The 19647-nt window shown below is 37.1% G+C and overlaps 1 protein-coding gene across 8 annotated transcripts in view; it reads left to right on the top strand.

The window, feature by feature from the left end:
* The window catches only part of PMS1 (PMS1 homolog 1, mismatch repair system component), a 96013-nt gene that overhangs the window by 41150 nt on the left and 35216 nt on the right, over positions 1 to 19647 (top strand). For all 8 annotated transcript variants that reach the window (XR_004028061.1, XR_004028060.1, XM_003253844.3 and 5 more), the window contains one exon: positions 19425 to 19541. Coding sequence is in view for 6 of the 8 variants with exons in the window: in XM_003253844.3 (XP_003253892.2) it covers positions 19425 to 19541 (117 nt within the window). In the remaining 2 variants the exon portion in view is untranslated. The remainder of the gene's footprint in view (positions 1 to 19424; positions 19542 to 19647) is intronic.

Consider the following 19647-nt stretch of genomic DNA (forward strand, 5'->3'; position numbering starts at 1 on the left):
TTAAGTCCTACGTTGCTCTTAGCCTTTTTCTTTTAAGCATGTCTACTTTCATCATTCTTTATGTACTTTTTTGTAAAGAATTTTTTTGTCTGCTTAGAATTTAAACCTGACGATATTGTTGTCTTTATTTTTTTCTGCATTAGAAACAAACAATCATATTGCGCATAATACGAGAAGTACTATTGCTATTTTGATAACTTGGATTAGATAGTGTTCCTTCTTTTTATGAAGGTTTAACCTGCCAAGACATTCTTTGAATACTGATAATGTTGATGTTCTTGCCAGTATGGTTATGTTAGAAAGAGGTATTTTTCTTCTTTCATCACCATGTTCCTTGAAAGCATAGTGAATAATGACACAGCCAAAGGGAAATAATTTACAAGTGGATTCAATGAGTTTATTTAAAGTAGATATTATTTGGAGAACTGCTAGAGCCATTCCTTAGATGAGCACTACAGTTTTCAGCTTTAATTGTAATAACTGAATCCCTGTGAGGTCCTACTGTAAATATTTTTATTTATAAAGTAGTTATTTTGCAGAATTAACAGTTTTTCTCAATATGATAGTATCTGAAACCACTTTAGTATTCTTAGCTATTTCATATGACAATGCGTAATTTCATAGACCACTGGTTCAGAACATAATGTGAAATGTATGATTTCAAATAAGGGCTACTCCTATATACATTATAATTGCTGATTTGTGTGCGTACTTGCTTTTCCAAAAATATTATTTGTGGTTTTACGAATTGTTTTGATTGAATTTTGTTTTGATAATTAGAGGCCCACTGGTATTGCAAAAGCTGAATTGGATGTCATTGATATAAGAAGGTTTTAACTGTTACGAAAGAGAGACATGAATTAAAGAATGTTTTCCTTCCTATTCCCACTTCTATATCACATGAGCATTAAGGCTTATTGAGATGTTGGTTTTCTGTGTTGTTTTTGTTTTTATTGTTGTTGTTTCTTTGTTTTGAGGTCTGTAAGAATGATGTCAGCCCTGAAGGGTTGAATATCTCTGAATTCAGTTAATCTAGGAAGATGCAGGCCCTTAACCAGGAACAGAGACCCAAAAAACTGGCCGTGGAGATTTGGTAGTGAGTGGTGGCTGAAGATTTGGTTTATAAGATGAAGATAAATAAGTGATGCCCTATAATATATATCCCCTGCATTCGTGATATTCTCCATGGTCATTTTATCCTTCTCTACCTTTTACTTGATCATCTTGAATGTCCCAGGTTTGTTTCACCCGTGCTATGGGGAATCAAGGAAAAGTCTTTTGCCGCATTTGGACCAATGTTAAGGGTCAGCTCTCCTCCCCCAATCCCAGCCAGGAATGTGGAGTCAGTATAATCAGAGAGAGGTTCCAATTCAGGAGTGTGGCTCAAATGCCCCTTCCTTAGAAACAAATTATTCCAGTGCCAGTCTGGAAAGTTTGGGTGTGTTTTGTTTTTGTTTCTTTTTTAATTAAAGAAGGCGGACGTCTTTTCAGATATATTTTAAGATTAGCTTGGGGCTGATTATCAATATGGTTTGGTTTGGGGTCTTTTTTTTTTTTTGCTACTTACAAATTAATGATGACTAAATTTATTAAATGGTTTTTACGTGTTCTTCTTTTGTTAAGGATTCTTTTACTTTTCACCTAAATTTTGTGAAATATAGAAAAGATGAAAGACATGTAAGTCAAGTTTTAGTGTAGTTTTATGTTTGTAAGCACTATTAGGAGTCTCTGAAGTCTTCCATTATCCCTCAATAGGACATTATTCCTCAACTGCTCCCATTGTGTTTTCCATGTATTTGTTATGTCATTTTGCTTCAGTGGCAGTGATTTGCATTCTTTCTTTCGTATTTGACAGCCTTTTATAGGAGGGAGGGCTGCATCTAGTTCATCTGTATTCCCCTTAATACTGAGTGCATAGTGCAGGATGGAATATTAAATTAATTAGGTAGTGTTAAAGCCAAAATAGTAAGTGTATGAAACACTAGTTTTAAACACTCTGGCCTGTTTCAGACCTTATTCATAATATTTATTAATAAAATTCATTCTTTTGAATTCCTTGGTGACCTCATGTATTTAGGGAGTATATTTTCACTTGTATTCATATATACAATTCTAGTCCATTGCCCTTCCTGGAAGCTAAGTCACTGATACATCTTCTTTAGAACTGATAAAGAATCATATAAAGACTGCATGGATGGGGCAGTTGAGGGGAAACACTTGATGGACAGTCTCTAAGAGCTGTTAATTTAATGTATTTTGTTGCTATTAACAGTCAAATAGAACAACATAATTGTTCCTTTACTGATCCTCTAACCAAATACATTTTATATACTTATTGTTAACCCTAACACACATTTCTCTATTCTAACACTGTAGATTTCTCTTCCAAACAATAATACCCAGAGAATCCTGCACAAATGTAGCTTTTTGAGATTAGGCCAATGAAAGTCAATGACATGATCTCTAAGGCCCTTTTTAACTCTAAAACTCTTTGATTTTTAAGGATGTTTACATATGTATATCTTGAGCACTTCATTTCTTTCTTAAAAAATTGGAATTTCACATTTCTCTTACTTAGAAGTTCTACTGAGTTCATATATGAAATCATAAAATAATAAAAGGTAGAAAGTTCTGCAATAAACATGGTTATGCAGATCTTTTTGACATACTGATTTTCAACCTAAATGCCCATCAAATGATGAATGGATAAAGAAAATATCATGTGTACACATTGTATATACAACAGAATGCCATTTAGCCATAAAACAGACTGAAATCCTGTCATTTGCAGCAATATGGATGATCTTGGAGGACATTATGTTAAGTGAAATGAACCAGGCACAGAGAGACAAATACCACATGATCTCCTTATATGTGGAATCTAAGAAAGTTGATTTCTTAGAAATAGAGAGCAGAATAGTTGTTACCAGAAGCTGGGGAGGGGAGGGAGGAGGAGGAAAGCTGGAGGGGTTGTCCGTGGAGATAAAGTTATGGTTAGGAAGAATAAGTTTTTTTTTTTTTTTGAGATGGAATCTCACTTTGTCACCCAGACTGGAGTGCAGTGGTGTGATCTCGGCTCACTGCAAGCTCCGCCTCCTGGGTTCACACCATTCTCCTGCCTCAGCCTCCCGAATAGCTGGGACTACAGGCACCCACCACCACGCCCGACTAATTTTTTGTATTTTTAGTAGAGACAGTGTTTCATCGTATTAGCCAGGATGGTCTTGATCTCCTGACCTTGTGATCTGCCCACCTCGGCCTCCCAAAGTGCTGGGATTACAGGCGTGAGCCACCGCGCCTGGCCCAGGAAGAATAAGTTCTTATATTCTGTCACACCGTAGGGACACTATAGCAAATAACAATGTATTGTGTATTTCAAGATATCTAGAAGAGCTTTTGAATGTTGTCATCACAAAGAAATGAGAAATGTTTGAAATGATAGGGTAATTGCCCCGATTCGATCATTGTACTATGTATACATGCATTAAAACATCACATTGTGCCTCATAAATGTGTAATTATTGTGTGTCAGTTATAAATTTAAAATCAAACATGTTTTAAACACTCAATTGCAGAGTTCACTGGTAAATACTTCACGGTAATAAAGCATCTCTCACAACGTATCTCTGAAGAAACATTCTCAGATTTAGCTTTTCAACCTGTATATGTAAACTCTTCACAGTGTCACAATGGTAAAATTAAAATAGTTAAAAATCATGCTCTAGATGAAAAAACTAGATTATAGGGTTTACTGGTAAACATTAAGTTCACTGTAATAAATAAGCTCACAATGCATCTCTGAAGAAACATGCCCAAACTTAGCTTTTCAACCTTTGTATATAAACTCTGCCATAAGTCGCAATGGTCAAAACCATAGCTAAAAAGCATGTTCTAAACACTTGATTACAGAGTTCACTGATTGGTAAACAGTTCGATTCACTGTGAGAAAGCACCTCAAAATGTGTCTCTGAAAAAAAAAAAAAAAGAGGACGTAGAAGGATCCTTAGATCTTTACATCTGAAAAGACCACTGAAAATTTTTTTGTCCTGCCTCAAATCTTTTAGCAAATAGTGTTTCTAATCCTGTCCACCTCCCCTTTTATCTTTATGTGACCCCAAGAGTTTTAGTGGATTGCCCAATGACTTAAACACTGAATATAGTAGAGGATGAACTACAGTTCACATATCTTAATTTTTAATGCATCATTCATCCTTCCTTGCTGTAGCTTCCTCCCACCAACTATACTCAGAGTATTGAGTAGGTGCTTTGGAAGGGTTAACTGATGGCTTGCACTCTGAAGGAGGTTACGATGTAAATGAGGAGATAAGATGTGAAAGTGTATAAACATAGCATAAATATACTGTAGACCTTGTCATTGCCCAAAACCACACTCACTCCATAATTTCACTGTTAATGTGTTCCTTCTCTAATCACTACCTGATGCCTCTCCATCTTACTCTCTTCAACAATCCTTAGACTCTGTTGGACCTGTGATCCATTGTTCCTACTGCGTTTTAGCTGTTTCTTGTCCCCTGGTGTCCTTGCTTCTCCACTTACCCTGCTTAAATTTTGTGATCCATCATTATCATCCTTCTCTTGGGCACTCTGTCAGTTCTCTTGGTCCTTTCTCACTTAATTATACTTGTTTGACTAACCAAATCCTGATTAAATCTATCTGGTCATCATTTTGGTATCTGAGCCAGTATGTAGGGGAAGAAAACACACACCCATGCTGAATAGTGCCTCTGTAAATTCATGAGCACTAATCTTCATGCTGCCAGACAGTCATACTCCTGTTTTTCCAGTTAGCAAACCAGAAGCCTTAGGATTATTCTTTGCTACTGATTCTGTCACACTCTAATCTGATTCCAGAGTAAATTCCGTAGGTCTATCTTTAAAATATATCTAGAATCTAATGACTTTTCACCATGTCTGTGACTACCACTGTGGTCCAAGCCACCATTATCTGTCACCTGGATTTTTGTAATAGTATCCTAATGGACTCTCCCTGCTTACTTCGTACCCTCTTCAGTGTATTTTCAGCTCAGTGATTCTGTAAAAATGTGAGTCAGATCATATAACTCATGTTTAATTAGTTCCCATCTCATTCAGAGTAAAATCAAAGCCTTTATAAGCAGACTATGAACTCTCTATCGGGGTCAGTATATTTTTTTCTGTATAGAGTCAGATGGTAAATATGTTAGGGTTTTTAGGGCCGTATAGTTTCTCTTACAGCTATTCAGCTCTGTTGTTGTAGTGTGAATGTAGCCATAGACAATAATACTTTATTTACAAAAACAGGAAGGCCATGGGCTGTAGTTTGCTGACCTCTGTAGATCTGATGCCCCTATTACCTCTGATTTCATTAATCTTTTCCCTTTGCTCATTTTGCTTCAGTTGTTTCTGGAACCTGCGAGTCATGCTTCCAGCTCAGGACTGTCGCATTTGTAGTTTCTTTGCCTAGAACATTTTCCCTCAAGTAACTGGTTCAATCCTCATCTTTTAGGTCTTCACTTAAACTTTCTCCGTGAGGCTTTCTTTAGCCTTCCTAAAATTGCAACCATTTCCCCATTCCCCCCTCCCCCCACTTTCCTGCTTTGTTTTTCTTGAACTTATCAGTATCCAATATGCTGTATATTTTATTTATCTTGATTTATTCTCTCTCCTCCTCTAGAATATAATTTCCTTGAAAGGAAGGACTTTGGCTCTTTTTTCACTGTCGTATCCCTAGTGCTTACAGTAGTGCCTCAAGTGGGTGCTCAAAAAACATGTCAAATGAATGAGGGCTGACAACAGGATCAAGGGCTGAGAACAGGAGCACTCTCCATTATGCTGGTGGCACCAGCCCAACTGGACTGTAAGCGTAGGCCTTAAAGCACCTGAGATCCAGAAGCAGATGGTGTCAGTGTAGATTAAAGGTAACAACTGGACAGAGAGATAGCAAACAGCAAGTATTAGCTCTCATACTCTAGACACTTCCCACTCCTATTGGTTGGGAGACTTCTAGAAAGTCACCAAAAAGGGAGGGGTGAGCCTGGCCACTTGGTAGGTGGGTGTTATTCATTCAGTGGAGTAGGAACAACTCTGAACGTGATTTCATCTAGGACCCCCAGGTGGTTGGGTTATAGGAAAATTTTGTTACAGCAGAATTTGGTTATGTGGATAAAATGGTCAAGATTATTCTAAGTAGAGAAATAGTTTAAACATAAAATACATAGGCAGGAGAGCACATTTAGAGGCAGTGAAGAAGTTTCTTTACATGAGTTGGTATTTAATATGAGAGAATAGAGGAAGATAAATCCAGCAATTTAAACTTTTTAAATGAGAAAATTGGAAGCCATTAAAAGCTTTTAAGTAGAGAATTGACATGATCAAGATGCTGCTACCTTTGAGAGTCAGTTTGGCAGTACTCTACAGGGAGGAGCTAGGGAGACCATAAACATTTAGGAAGCTGCTATAAATTGTAGGCTTTAAGGGCCTGAATTCAGACAAACACAAGCACAATGTGTCTATTTTTTTTTATAGCTATTATGAGGAAGAATCAATGGGACTAGCTGTGAGTAGAAAAGGACCAGAAAAGGTTTGAAGTTAACTAACTTATTTAACTTATATGCCTAAGGAAATGATAATACTACATCCTTTTTTAAACCCTGAATGCACACATTTGAGTTTCTCCTATAATGTATTACCTTCATGAATTACACTGTCATAATTTTGATTTTACTCCCAAAAGAAGCTTATAGAAACAAAACTTTTAATGTGAAATTGTTACTGCATCAGTAGAGAGTTGTTAACTAGTCAATTCAGAGAGAAAAGCTAATCAACTCTAGGCTGGATAGTATTTATTTTTAAAAATTTTTTAATTTTTTTATTTTAAGACAGAATCTTGCTCTGTTGCCCAGGCTAAGTGCAGTGGCATGATCTCAACTCACTGCAACCTCCGCCTCCCAGATTCAAGCAATTTCCGGCTAATTTTAGTATTTTTAGTAGAGATGGGGTTTCACCATGTTGGCCAGGCTGGTCTCGAACTCCTGACCGCAAATGATCCTCCTGCCTCAGCCTCCCAATGGATGTTATTTGTTACCCTTAAAACTTGTTGCTTGTTTTGAAAGAAGGCCCAGAAGTAGAATAAAGAACCATATTGTTGAGATGTTTGCCTGAACAAAATAGGGTGTTTGGGACGGGAAATAACACTGGGTAAGTACCAGGGAGCTAGCTGATGGGAGTGTTATAAGCTCAGCATCTGTGCGTTTGGTGTTAATGTGAAGGAGAATAACTTAAGAATCATGTAGAGGATGGAGTTGTAATGCAGAAGAGATGATTGGGATGGCTTCATTTTGAGTGAAAAACAATGTAATCTATAGGGTGTTCTATTAAATGAAAATAGAGAGTAAAGGCTGAAATCAAATACTACTGTGTTGTTACAAAGCAATAGCAGCTTGATTTGTGAGTAACCTTTTCTGTAAAGTGAAATATGTTAGAAATGAGCAGTTGCCTCAGGGTTCAAAGACTGAAGAACTTACCAGCAAGGCTGACCAGAAGGGTTTTCTTTTTTTTTTTTTTATTGAGATGGAGTCTCACTCTGTCTCCCAGGCTGGAATGCAGTGGCACAATCTTGGCTCATTGCAACCTCCGCCTCCTGGGTTCAAGTGATTCTCCTGCCTCAGCCTCCCGGGTAGCTGGGACTACAGGCACGTGCCACCACGCCCAGCTAATTTTTTGTATTTTTAGTAGAGACAGGGTTTCACTGTATTAGCCAGGATGGTCTTGATCTCCTGACCGTGTGAGCCACCACACCTGGTCGCATTTTATTTAAACAGTATTAAGTACAGATAATATAGAGGCAGAGAAGATAACTTCAAATATTGTATTTACCTAACTTTAGTGCTGTTTGAAAGGTAGGTAGTGAACTTTAGAAAGCCAGTTATTGAAATATTTGTTACTTAAATAGTAGTCTCCTATTCCTAAATCATTTTATTATGTATTTTAAATAATAAAATACAAAAATGGATATACTGCGTTGAACAGCTCCTGAATATTATTACTAGTGTCAAGACCAACCATCTCCCTCTGCCAGCTTTGTTCTTGAAAACAGAATGTTACACATTTTAATGTGGTAAGTGGGCCAAGAGAGTTCTAAAAGGTACAATTTTAAAATTCATCTCTGATGTCTAAAAACACACATTAGCTTCTTTTTCTTCATATTTTTCGGTGTGAAATTTGAGTAAACTTACTGTTGATGTGTTTCTCATAGAATAGTGTTGACCTTTTCTCGTAGTTGCAGTGACCTATATTTAAGTTAAAGCTTGAGCTGGCTAGTATAAGAAACAAAATTTGCTTTCCGTTAGTTAGTTAAATATAGTTAATATAAGAAGTAAATTTATGGCCGGGCGCAGTGGCTCACGCCTGTAATCCCAGCACTTTGGGAGGCCAAGGCAGTTGGATCATGAGGTCAAGAGACCATCCTGGCCAACATGGTGAAACCCCATCTCTACTAAAAATACAAAAATTAACTGGGCATGGCAGCATGCGCCTGTAGTACCAGCTACTTGGGAGGCTGAGGCAGGAGAATTGCTTGAACCTGGGAGGCAGAGATTGCAGTGAGCCGAGATCACACCATTGCACTCCAGCCTAGCGACAGAGTGAGACTCCGTCTCAAAAAAAAAAAAGTAAATTCATTTTCATTTGGGTAATTAAATATTTCATATATACCAACTGATACTTTTTCATTAGGCTTTGCTTATAAACTTTAAATGTTATAATGATATGATTATTTTTAAAAACCTGAACCCCCCCTACTTCCCTGACGGAAGAAACCATACGTGTAGCAGCACTATCTGGGAGACTTGTCTTGATGGATGAGAATAATTTCTAATTAATCTTTTTTTCGTTTATTTGTTATAGAAAGTGCTTTCGATCTTCAAGATTTTTACTTTTGAGGAAAAAATTATAGAACTTTCAGAGACCACCACAATCTTCCTTTCATCCTTAGGAAGAACTTACTTAACTATATATCAATAAAATAGACTCTGGAGCATAGTTTCAATTTCTGACCTTACATATTGCCACTAACTGGCTTACATTACGTGTCTAGGCTTCAATTTCTTTGTCTCTTTAAAATGGAATAATAGTACCTACCTTACGGAGTAAGGTTTTTAAATGAGAGAAAGCATTCATAGCACAGTGCCTGCTCCATAAGTACTAAGTAGAGGTTAATTGCTATTGTTATTGATAGGAATATTGTTAAAATCTGATTAGATTCAAAAAGGATTATTAGAGGAAGTGGCCTTAAGACTGGTTCTTCGGAAAGACTACGTGGGCAGATGTATTCAAAGCAGGGAGATCAGCATGTGCGATGTCAGGGAGTCATCAGAGGTCAGAGAAAGCTTGTCTAATAAATGAGATGAGGCTACGAAGCTTGCTTGGAGCCAGATTCTGAAGGACCTTGTGTATCTTACATGGGAATGTGTACTTCTTGTTGAAGTGACCAAAAGGGAACTAAATGAGACATTTCAGTAAGAGACTAACAAAATAAGATAATTCTCATGGCAGTTGGAGGATGGACTAAATTATGTTTAATCGTTGTTAAGAACGTGGAAAATGATTCCGTTGTCTGGGAAGTTACACAAGGAATGAAGAAGAGGGTCTAGGGAAGAAAAGTATTTCCAATGTAAATAAGATTTGATTACTAATTGGAAATAATCTTTCTTGTTTTTAAAGGCTGCAAAGAAATGAGTCTCAACAATATCCCTTTGAAAGTTAGGCAAAGATTAACTTTATACCTTTACATTTTTATTAATGTTTTATTCTATTTCATTTTATTTTTAGAGACAGGGTCTCACTCTGTTGCCCAGGCTTGAGTGCAGAGGCATGATCATAGCTCACTTCAGCCTCAAACTCCTGGGCTCAAGTGCTCCTCCTACCTCAGCCTTCTGAGTAGCAAGGAACACAGGTGCATGCCACCATACCTGGCTAATTTTATTTTTTGTAGAGACAAGGTCTCACTGTGTTGTCTAGGCTGGTCTTGAACTGCCTCAGCCTCCCAAAGTGCTGGGATTACAGGCCTGAGCCAACATGCCCAGCTTATTATTTAATTTTTTAAAAGATCGTACCTTTACATGGTTGAAAACCCAAAAATGTATGAAAAGGTAGAATGAAAAAATTATCTTTATCTTTCATCTGCCTAGCTCCTATAAACCGCCCCTTCTGTAGGTAAAATGTCTATTAATTTCTTTGCAACCTTCAGGAAAAATAATTATGCATGTTCTCTTTCAAGAAAAGAATATAAAATTAAATAAGAGTAAAAGAGATTTTAGAACTCATTTGTACTGCATAAATTTTACCAAGACAATCATTTTTGAAAGTTTGAGACTACTTAGCAATAATCAATTCATATTAATGTTTATTATGTCAGTAGAATGTGGTTTGTTCTTTTAACAATAGTATTGATACTGTGATGGAATAATCTATAATTTTATACTGAATTCAAAACATTTAGCAGTGTCTTAGTGGTAAGCTGCTATAGCTCATATTGTTCCTGTGTCGCCAATGTGGGGAAAAAGACAACCTTTTTATATTGTGTTTGTGCCTCTCTACTTTTTGGAGTCAGAGTCAGCGCAAGTACATACACAGGAGTAAATAATAATAGATAAAGATCTAGTTATAGTACTTGTAAGATCTTAGAAGTAAATTTATGGTACTTAAGAAATTTGGCTGGGTATGGTGGCTCACACCTGTAATCCCAGCACTTTGGGAGCCCAAGGTGGGAGGATCACTTGAGTCCAGGAGTTCAAGACCAGCCTAAGCAACATGGTGAAACCCTTTCTCTTCAAAACATACAAAAAAATTAGCTGGGCGTGGTGGTGTGCACCTGTAGTCCCAGCTAAATCAGGAGGCTGAGGCAGGAGAATCCTTGAGTCCAGGAGGCTGAGGCTGCTGTCAACTATGATCACACCACTGTACTCTAGCCTGGGTGACAGAATAAGACCCTGTCTCAAAAAAAAAAAATTCATTGGTGCTGCTTCTTGTTTGGTGAAAAAAAAAAAAAATCCAAATATGAGTTTAGTACATCTATGCCTACAATTTGCAAGAATTTTGTTTGCAGTCTAGGCCAATAATGTATCCTCTTTATTTAGAAGGAGTTGACTTTGCTCAAGCAGTTTTAGCATTGTACTATTCGCTAACTATGCATCATCTGTGTGCAGCCTACATTTCTCTTTATCACAAATTGCCTTGGCAAACAATTGAGGTTTACTAATTAAATATTGAGTATTCTCATCTAACTTCATTTTCTTCAAGTAGTGTATGTCGGTGAGGTAGGAATTAGGAGCAAGATATATTTGGCTAACTTCAAACCTAAGATGGTGTGCATGTAATAATATATTTTTGAGGTGTTTTTGCACTGTCATCATACTGACTAGAGTCAGATTCTTAGTTGGCACATCCAGGTGCTCCAACTTTGTGTGACCTAGATAGAAAACATATGGAGGTTTGTGTGTATTTTTAGCACGTTAAGCTTTCGGCCTAAGGGCAAGATTTACAAAAACCTTCAGGAAGTGAAAAGAAAATCTCTGTTTTTGAAAATAATATAGAATTGATGAAACGGTAGAGAAAGCAAACTGAATACTGTATTCTGGATTCCCAGTATTCCCAGTTTTTATTCATCACATTTTATAGTTTAGTTTTTTAATGATGGGTCCTGTTTTGAAAATGAATCTTAGTTGCCCAATGAGAAGATTTTACTTGTTGGCAGACCACTATTATTTATTGCTAGCCCAAGTGTAACTAGTTTAGGAAATGCTCTTAAATTAGCCCCTCGATCTGATGCAATAAAAATTGCCTAGTGTGAAATAATGCTCCCAGACTCCTAGCGTGTTTACTTTAAAGTAAAATCACATTGCATAGTTCTCATGTTTCACAGCTTTTTCTAGGACCCATTTCCTGAAGTGATCTTTTTACGGTTGGGTATACTAAGTATTCAGCAGGTCAGGCAGTGAAATAACATCCTTGCATTAATCAGCAGCTAAGATTTATATCTGTTTCCAAGGCATCTAATATAAACTAAAATAAACAAGATGATGTTTACATTGGTAATACCGCAGGCTTTTTAGCTATATTCAGCGCAGGAATTTTAAAACATTAGTTTTTTGAAATATTTCCTTGAATGCTTTATTTTAAAAATGTCAATATCAGGGAGTTAGCATTCCTTTAAAGAGGTACACTTTTTGTGAATAAGTTTGGTGTTTTGTTTTTTTTTCTTTTTAGGGAAGGAGTCTTGCTCTGTCACCCAAGCTGGAGTGCAGGGTGAGCCACTCCCACCTCAGCCTCCTGAGTAGCTGGGACTACAGGCATGTGCCACCATGCCCAGCTAATTTTTAAATTTTTTTTTTATAGAAACAGGGTCACACTATGTTGCCCAGGCTGGTATTGAACTCCAGACCTCAAGTGATCCTCCCACCTTGGCCTTGTGAATAAGTTTTTATGGTTCAGCTATTCTTTGTCATAAGGAACTTCTGATGTGGAAAGTGTGAAGCAGGGGACATTTCATTTCCTATAATTGCAGATTATTCAGAACCTTATCTACTTCCTTTTATTTTGAACATTGTTCCTTAAATTATTAGCTGTTGGCTGGCTTAAAACTAGAGCCATAATAGCAGAAGCCAGTAGTTTGCCTTTCCAGAGTGCATGTGCACGCAAAGATTACAGTCTGGCAGTTCTTCAAAAAACATGGAGCTACTATGTGACCCAGCAGTTCCACTCATAGGTCTGTACCCAAGAGAAATGAAAACATATGCCAACACAAAAACATGAACATGCATGTTTATGGCAGCATCAGTCATAATAGCCAAAATAGTAGAAACAACTCAAATGCCCATCAACTCATGAAAGGATAATTCAAATGTATTATCTACAATGGAATATTATTCAGCCATTTAAAAGGAATGAAGTACTGATATAAATAAACTTGAAAAGGTTATGCTAAGTGAAAGAATCCAGTCAAAGACCATATATTGTATGATTCCATTTATATGAAATATCCTAAGTGGGCAAATTTTATATAGAGAGAAGATAGATTAGTGATTGCAAAGGGATAGGAGTCACTGATGATGGATATAGGATTTCTTTTTGGACTGATAAAATTGTTCAAAGATTAAATCATGCTGTTGGTTGCACAGCTCTGTGAATAATCCAAAAACCATTGAATTATAAATTTAAAGTGGGTGAATTGTAGAGTATATGAATTATACCTTAAACTGTTATGTTAAGAGGAAAGAAAAGCAAAGATTGGTTTGGATTTCCTTAGGTCAAGTAGTAGACAAAAAGTGTAATTTTAACAGGTATGGTGGTGTGACAACTAGCAGCCATATCTTTAAAAACAAAGAGCTAGTTTTCAACTCTACTGGGGTTACTTTTCCCTAGGAAAAAAAATGTGTTTATTTGCTCATTCCTTTATCAAGTAAGTATTTAGTGGGCCTTACTAGGTGTCTGGTACTGTTCTTGGTACCAGAGACTCAACACTCAACACTGAACAAGCTGAACTCATCATCTTCCTGCCACCAATCCTGCTCTTCTGAGTTTCTTATCTTGTTGAGTGTTACTACTACCATTCCAGTTTCCCAGGTCAGAAATCTGGGAGGCATTCTTGATTCTTCTCTTTTTATTCCCTCTGCACATGGAGTCAGTCATCAAGCCCATTTTGTACCCTTTAGTCTGTCCCTGTTTTCTTTTTTCCTTCTACCAGAGTGGTGGTTCTGTTGACACAGCCCAGCACTTCTCAGCTGCAGTGTATTAATACTAGTAAAGTACCAAAGTTTGCAAATGGTTTATCTTAAAAAAACAAACGAAAAAAAACCTAAGGGAATAATCCTGTCAACGTCAGTTTCACTGACTTGCATTCCACTGAACTTTTGCAAAAGGAAGAGAAAGCTGTAGCATGATAGCTGGTATACTAGGAATTAATTACTCATAGTCCTCAGGTCACCTATTGGAATATTTTTTGAATGTGAACTTTCAGTTTTGCATGTCTTTCGTAAAAGTTAGGAGTCTCTGAGTTGGAGGAATACAATCACTTTTTTTTTTTTTTTTGAGACAATCTCTCTCTCTGTTGCCCACATTGGAGTGCAGTAGTGCAATCTCAGCTCACTGCAACCTCCGTCTCCTGGGTTCAAGTGATTCTCCTGCCTTAGCCTCCCGAGTAGCTGGGATTATGGGTGCCCACCACCACGCTGGATAGTTTTTTTATTTTTAGTAGAGATGGGGTTTCACCATGCTGGCCAGCTTGTCTTGAACTCCTGACCTCAAGTGATCCACCCACCTCGGCCCTCAAAGTGCTGGGATTATAGGCGCGAGCCACCACACCTGGCCTTATGATCACATTTTATAAAAATCATATTGCTGGCCGGGCGCGGTGGCTCACGCTTGTAATCCCAGCACTTTGGGAGGCTGAGGCGGGCGGATCACGAGGTCAGGAGATCGAGACCATGGTGAAACCCCGTCTCTACTAAAAATACAAAAAATTAGCCGGGCGTGGTGGCGGGCGCCTGTAGTCCCAGCTACTTGGAGAGGCTGAGGCAGGAGAATGGCGTGAACCCAGGAGGCGGAGCTTGCAGTGAGCCGAGATCGTGCCACTGCACTCCAGCCTGGGCAACAGAGCGAGACTCCGTCTCAAAAAAAAAAAAAAAAAAAATCATATTGCTATAGTTTCAGTTCTCACTAAATCATTCTTGCCAAAGATCTTTTTCTAATATCTATCTCTGATCATGGTATTTTCCCAATTAGATTTATCCCGTGACTCTACACTCCACGTAAGAGAAACTATAAACCCCTTTGCACGATGTGCCAGGTCATTCATGATTTAGCCCCTATCTGTCTAGTTTCATCTCTAGCAAGGCATTCTCTCTATATGTTTATGATTTGGCATGTACTATTCTATTTGTCAGGAATGCACTTCCTGTGATTTGTCTTAGAGACAAACTCCTGTCAAGTCTGATTGCACTTGTGGCTTCTCTGTGCAACTGACTTAGGTTTCTTCTATGATGCTCCCACTGTGCTTTGTAATAGTGGTTTTTATAATGTATTATACTTATTTTAAGATTTTGATTTCTTTTTATATTTTTAGCTCCTTTAGAGCTAGGACCTTGTCCTTTTATTTTTACATTCCCAGATTTTAGTATGGAATCTGGAACAAAATTGATGCTCAATATGTATTTATTGAACAAACTCAAATTTAGTTACTTTAAAATTTTTAATTTAACCAAAGTATTTTGTGTTATGAGACGAAATTAAGGGATTAAAATATGCTTATGGTGACTCTACATCCCATTTCCTGGAGCAGTTCCAAATTTAAATAGTCTACTTCATTGGCTTTGAAATGTAATTAACAAAACATACCGTAATATTTTGTTTAGAAATGCAATATACACATTGAACCTATACCTTAAATTTAAAATCGTATATAATTTATTTTTATACTTTGATTTCATATACTTATTAAAAGAAAAACTTGAGATGAACTAAATTTAACAGTTTATTTGAGCAAAGAACAGTTCACGAATCAGGCAGCCTCCAGAACCAGAGTAATTTCATAGCAAGTCCAGGGCTGCTGCATGGTCAGATGTTATTTCTGGACAAAAAAAAATGAAAGTAATGGACAGAAAACCAAAGTGAGGTACAGAAACAGCTGGATTGGTTATAACTTAGTGTTTGCCTTATTTGAACACAGTTTGAACAGTTGGCTGCATGTGATTGGCCGAAACTTTGTGATTGGTACAAGAGTAGGTTACAGCCTGTTGACACATCCATTTAGGTTACATTTCACTATGTATGGAGAAACTTTTAGGCCAGATGTAAAATATACAAGGAGGCAACTTTAGGCTAAACTTAATTTAACATACTTTATGTCTTTTTTCTTATACAGGTCACTTTGAAAGCAATAATAGTGAAAAATTGAAATTTAGGATGGAGAAATACCTGAATTATTTTTTAGCTCTGCTGTTTTGCTGTGCATTATGATACTAATTATTGCATATCTATATGAAAATGAATGCAAATTTTTGAGGATTTATAAATCCTTATTTATAAGGATCTACATAATATGATTAAGGTTGTTACCAAGAACTATGTTCTCAAAAATATTCTGACTTTAGGACGCTAGGATAGTAGCTTTCAATCTTTTTGGACTTTACTATTCTGATGTGCTTTTTTTGATTTGAGAACCCCAGTGTACTCCTTGCCCTCCTTCTAAAAGCAGATTATTTATCCGAATAGGATAAAAATAATTTTGTTTTGTCTTCACTAGTACCCTGAATTGGAGATTACATAGCGTATCACAAGGCCATGGGGGATAATCATACATGAAAAATGCATTTGTCAGTCAGACCCTTTACTTTTTGAGAATTCCCAATTAGAGTCTGGAGTTGGTTCTAAATTGTTGTTGTCATTGACTAGACAGGATAAATATTGGCAAAGTAAAAGGAGTGAATGTTTAGAGCTGAAAAGATTGAGTATGGATCTTGGTTCCATGACCTACTATTTTTGTTTCTTTGGGTGTAACAATTTCTTTGAGTTTCAGTTTCATCATCTGTAAAATGAGATAATAATACCTACCTGAAATGGTTGTGAAAATAAACAGTAGTTTGTAGAACAGTAGTACCTAACAAAGAATAAGGTTTTCATAAATTGCAGCTTTTATCTGATTGGTATCAATACAACTCTAGGAATAGGTAAAAGATCTTCCTGTTACACTAAATATTGAGTTATTTGTCTTATTGAGTAGTTGTTACACTATCTCTGCTTTCCCAAGCAGGTTGCTGTTTGAGACTCTAAAAACAAAGTGGTTTGCAGATGGCACAGATCAACAAGCAGAGTCATTGATTATTGTCACCTTGTTCAGGAGAGTGCATTCCTTCATTTCTATTCCTGATGTGCCAATTAGAGAACATGAGTCTGTTTCATGTTCTCACCTTTCATCTTATTATACGTAATATCATTACCACTACTTCCTGCCTACATAGATTCCTGGTTATGGTTAAGGAGTTCCTTTGGCCAGAATCCTTTGGTCCAGTCTTCTCTCTCTTTCTCTGTTATAGACTTCTGCTTCTTTTAGATTGTAGGAAAACAAGACTCTCCCAAGAATGTGCTGACATCATTGGTTTTCAAATGGTTAAACAATGCAACTTCACACATGTAGAATGGGAAGCAGAATTTTATTACTCAGTTTCATTAACTTGGTTCACTGAAAAAAAGGTTTCAGTGAACCAAGCTAATGAAACTGAGTAATAAAATTCTGCTATTTTATACCTCCTCCATAATCATCAAATATTTAAATCACTGTTATTTTGCTTTCAACAAAAGACCTCCTTTCTGCATTTTAGATCAAAGGGGAACTTTCTCAGCCTCCAGCCACTGAGTCTCCAAACCTACTTGCTAGTGTACCCATTCTTACCCTTCAGTTTCCTGGTCAAATGTGTCCTATTCCTGCCTCATTATTTCCCTGTCTGCTTGCATTTCCCAGCCAGACTTTCTGAAACACTTGTTTCAGAAAAGTTCTTTTTTTTATATTCTCGCCATAGTCACTATCCAAATTGGTTCAGTTTACTTCTCTAGAACTGTTCTCACACTCTTGATTGCCGTTTAGCAGCCATGTCTGTTCCTACCATACTCGCTCAACACTGGAAACATATGATGACTACTTTCTTCAAAAACGTCCTTATTCTATTTACCACAGTTTGCTGCTGTTCTTTCTGCCTCTGTGACCACTCCTTTTAGGTTCCTCTTCTCCCTCTGTCTGCCTCTTTAATGCTGATATTGATGTTTTCCCCCAAGCCCTTTGCACAGTTTCCTCGAGACTTAGGAATTGCTAAGTGAATTTGTTGAATTCTACCTGTACTGATGATTTCTCCAGGGATTTGACTGTAATTGGACCTTGTTTAACTGAAGAAATTGCAGTATGTCAAATCTGATTATGTACTTCACAGCCAAACCTTGGTCTAGTCTCTCTGGACCATGATTCTCTTAAAATCTACCCCATGTTGACCTAAAAGGAAGAAGCTGAGGCAGAATTAATATTGAGTTTATTTGAACCAGTGTTGAGGACAGCTGCCTCAGACACACTTCCAAACTACCCTGGGGAGTGCTCTATTAGGCTTCCATTATAAGCAGGTTTTTAAAGCAAAAAGGGAGACGAAGAGTGAGTTGATAGAGTTGTTTGTCAGGAATTTTGATTAGTAATTAGCTATACATCACTGAGCTATAGGGCATGGGTTATGGTGTCTGGTGTGTGGCATTGTTGGGTCAGTGGCTACTTGTGGCAATAGCAAGCAGTTTTCAATAAATACTTAGCTCAAGGGGGGAAATTACTATCATTTTAATGCCTCTCTGGGCCTGATAATTTAAAAGGGCTCACATTTTTCAGATACAAAGTATTTTATATATATGTATATATATACATACATGTGTGTGTGTGTATGTATATATATTTTCTTTTTCTTATTTTTTAAGACAGAGTCACGCTCTGTCACCCTGACTGGAGTGCAGTGGCGTGATCTCGCCTCACTGCAACCTCCACCTCCCCAGTTCAAATGATTCTCCTGCCTCAGCCTCCCCAGTAGCTGGGATTATAGGGGCATGCCACCACACCCAGCTAATTTTTTGTATTTTTAGTAGAGACAGGGTTTCACCATATTGGCCAGGCTGGTCTCAAATTCCTGAACTCAAGTGATCCGCCTGCCTCAGCCTCCCACAGTGCTAGGATTACAGGTGTGAGTCACTGCAACCAACTTATTGTTTCTCTCTCATCTCCAACACACTCGCAGTGAAAAAATCCAGCCTCATTATTCAGCTTTTATGTTTATAGATTCAGTTAACATTTTGTGAATTCTCTATTTCAAAGGCACAAAAGTAATTTTAAATTATGGTTTAATTAAGAATGCTTTTTCTGAAATTTTTATACCTGTTTGACTGTTTATATAAATCCTATAACATAGCCAATCATCCTCAGTAAAATAGTAATACCTTCCTTGAAGCAGCAGTTTGTTTTTAAATATACATAGAAGTCTGTAGTTTGAATGTGTGGATTAGAGGTGGAGAGAGAATCAATATTTAGTGAAACCGTTTTATGCCAGGCACAGGCATATGTGCTTGTCTACATATGGATTTTTATCTTCCATCAACTCTGAGAAATCTTGTAAAGAGGAGAAAACCAAGGTAAAGGGAAGTTAAATAGATTGTACACTGCAACGTATACAGCTTCTAAAATTCAGAACCAGAGTTTCTTCTGTCAGATCTCATAGCTCATGAATCTTTTCTAAGTGATGCTGAAATTTTAAGCTGAGGATGAATGTCAAATACAGGAATAAAATACTGACTTCTTGAGTTTAGTAAATCTAAATTGTATTAAAAGTTATCTGTATCATTTTTGTCCCTAGGCAGTTATTTGGCAGAAAAGCAGAGTATCAGATCACAAGATGGCTCTCATGTCAGTTCTGGGGACTGCTGTTATGAACAATATGGAATCCTTTCAGTACCACTCTGAAGAATCTCAGGTATACTGCAAAAATGTTCTAAATTCTGATTTACTAATGAAGCTGTTCACATATTTCCCTTTGGGGGAGTTACAGTGGCAAGAGGTTAGTCTTTTAACATTTTAAT

The sequence above is a fragment of the Nomascus leucogenys genome, chromosome 22a, assembly GCF_006542625.1.
Source record: "Nomascus leucogenys isolate Asia chromosome 22a, Asia_NLE_v1, whole genome shotgun sequence".
In the NCBI taxonomy this organism is placed as follows: domain Eukaryota; kingdom Metazoa; phylum Chordata; class Mammalia; order Primates; family Hylobatidae; genus Nomascus; species Nomascus leucogenys.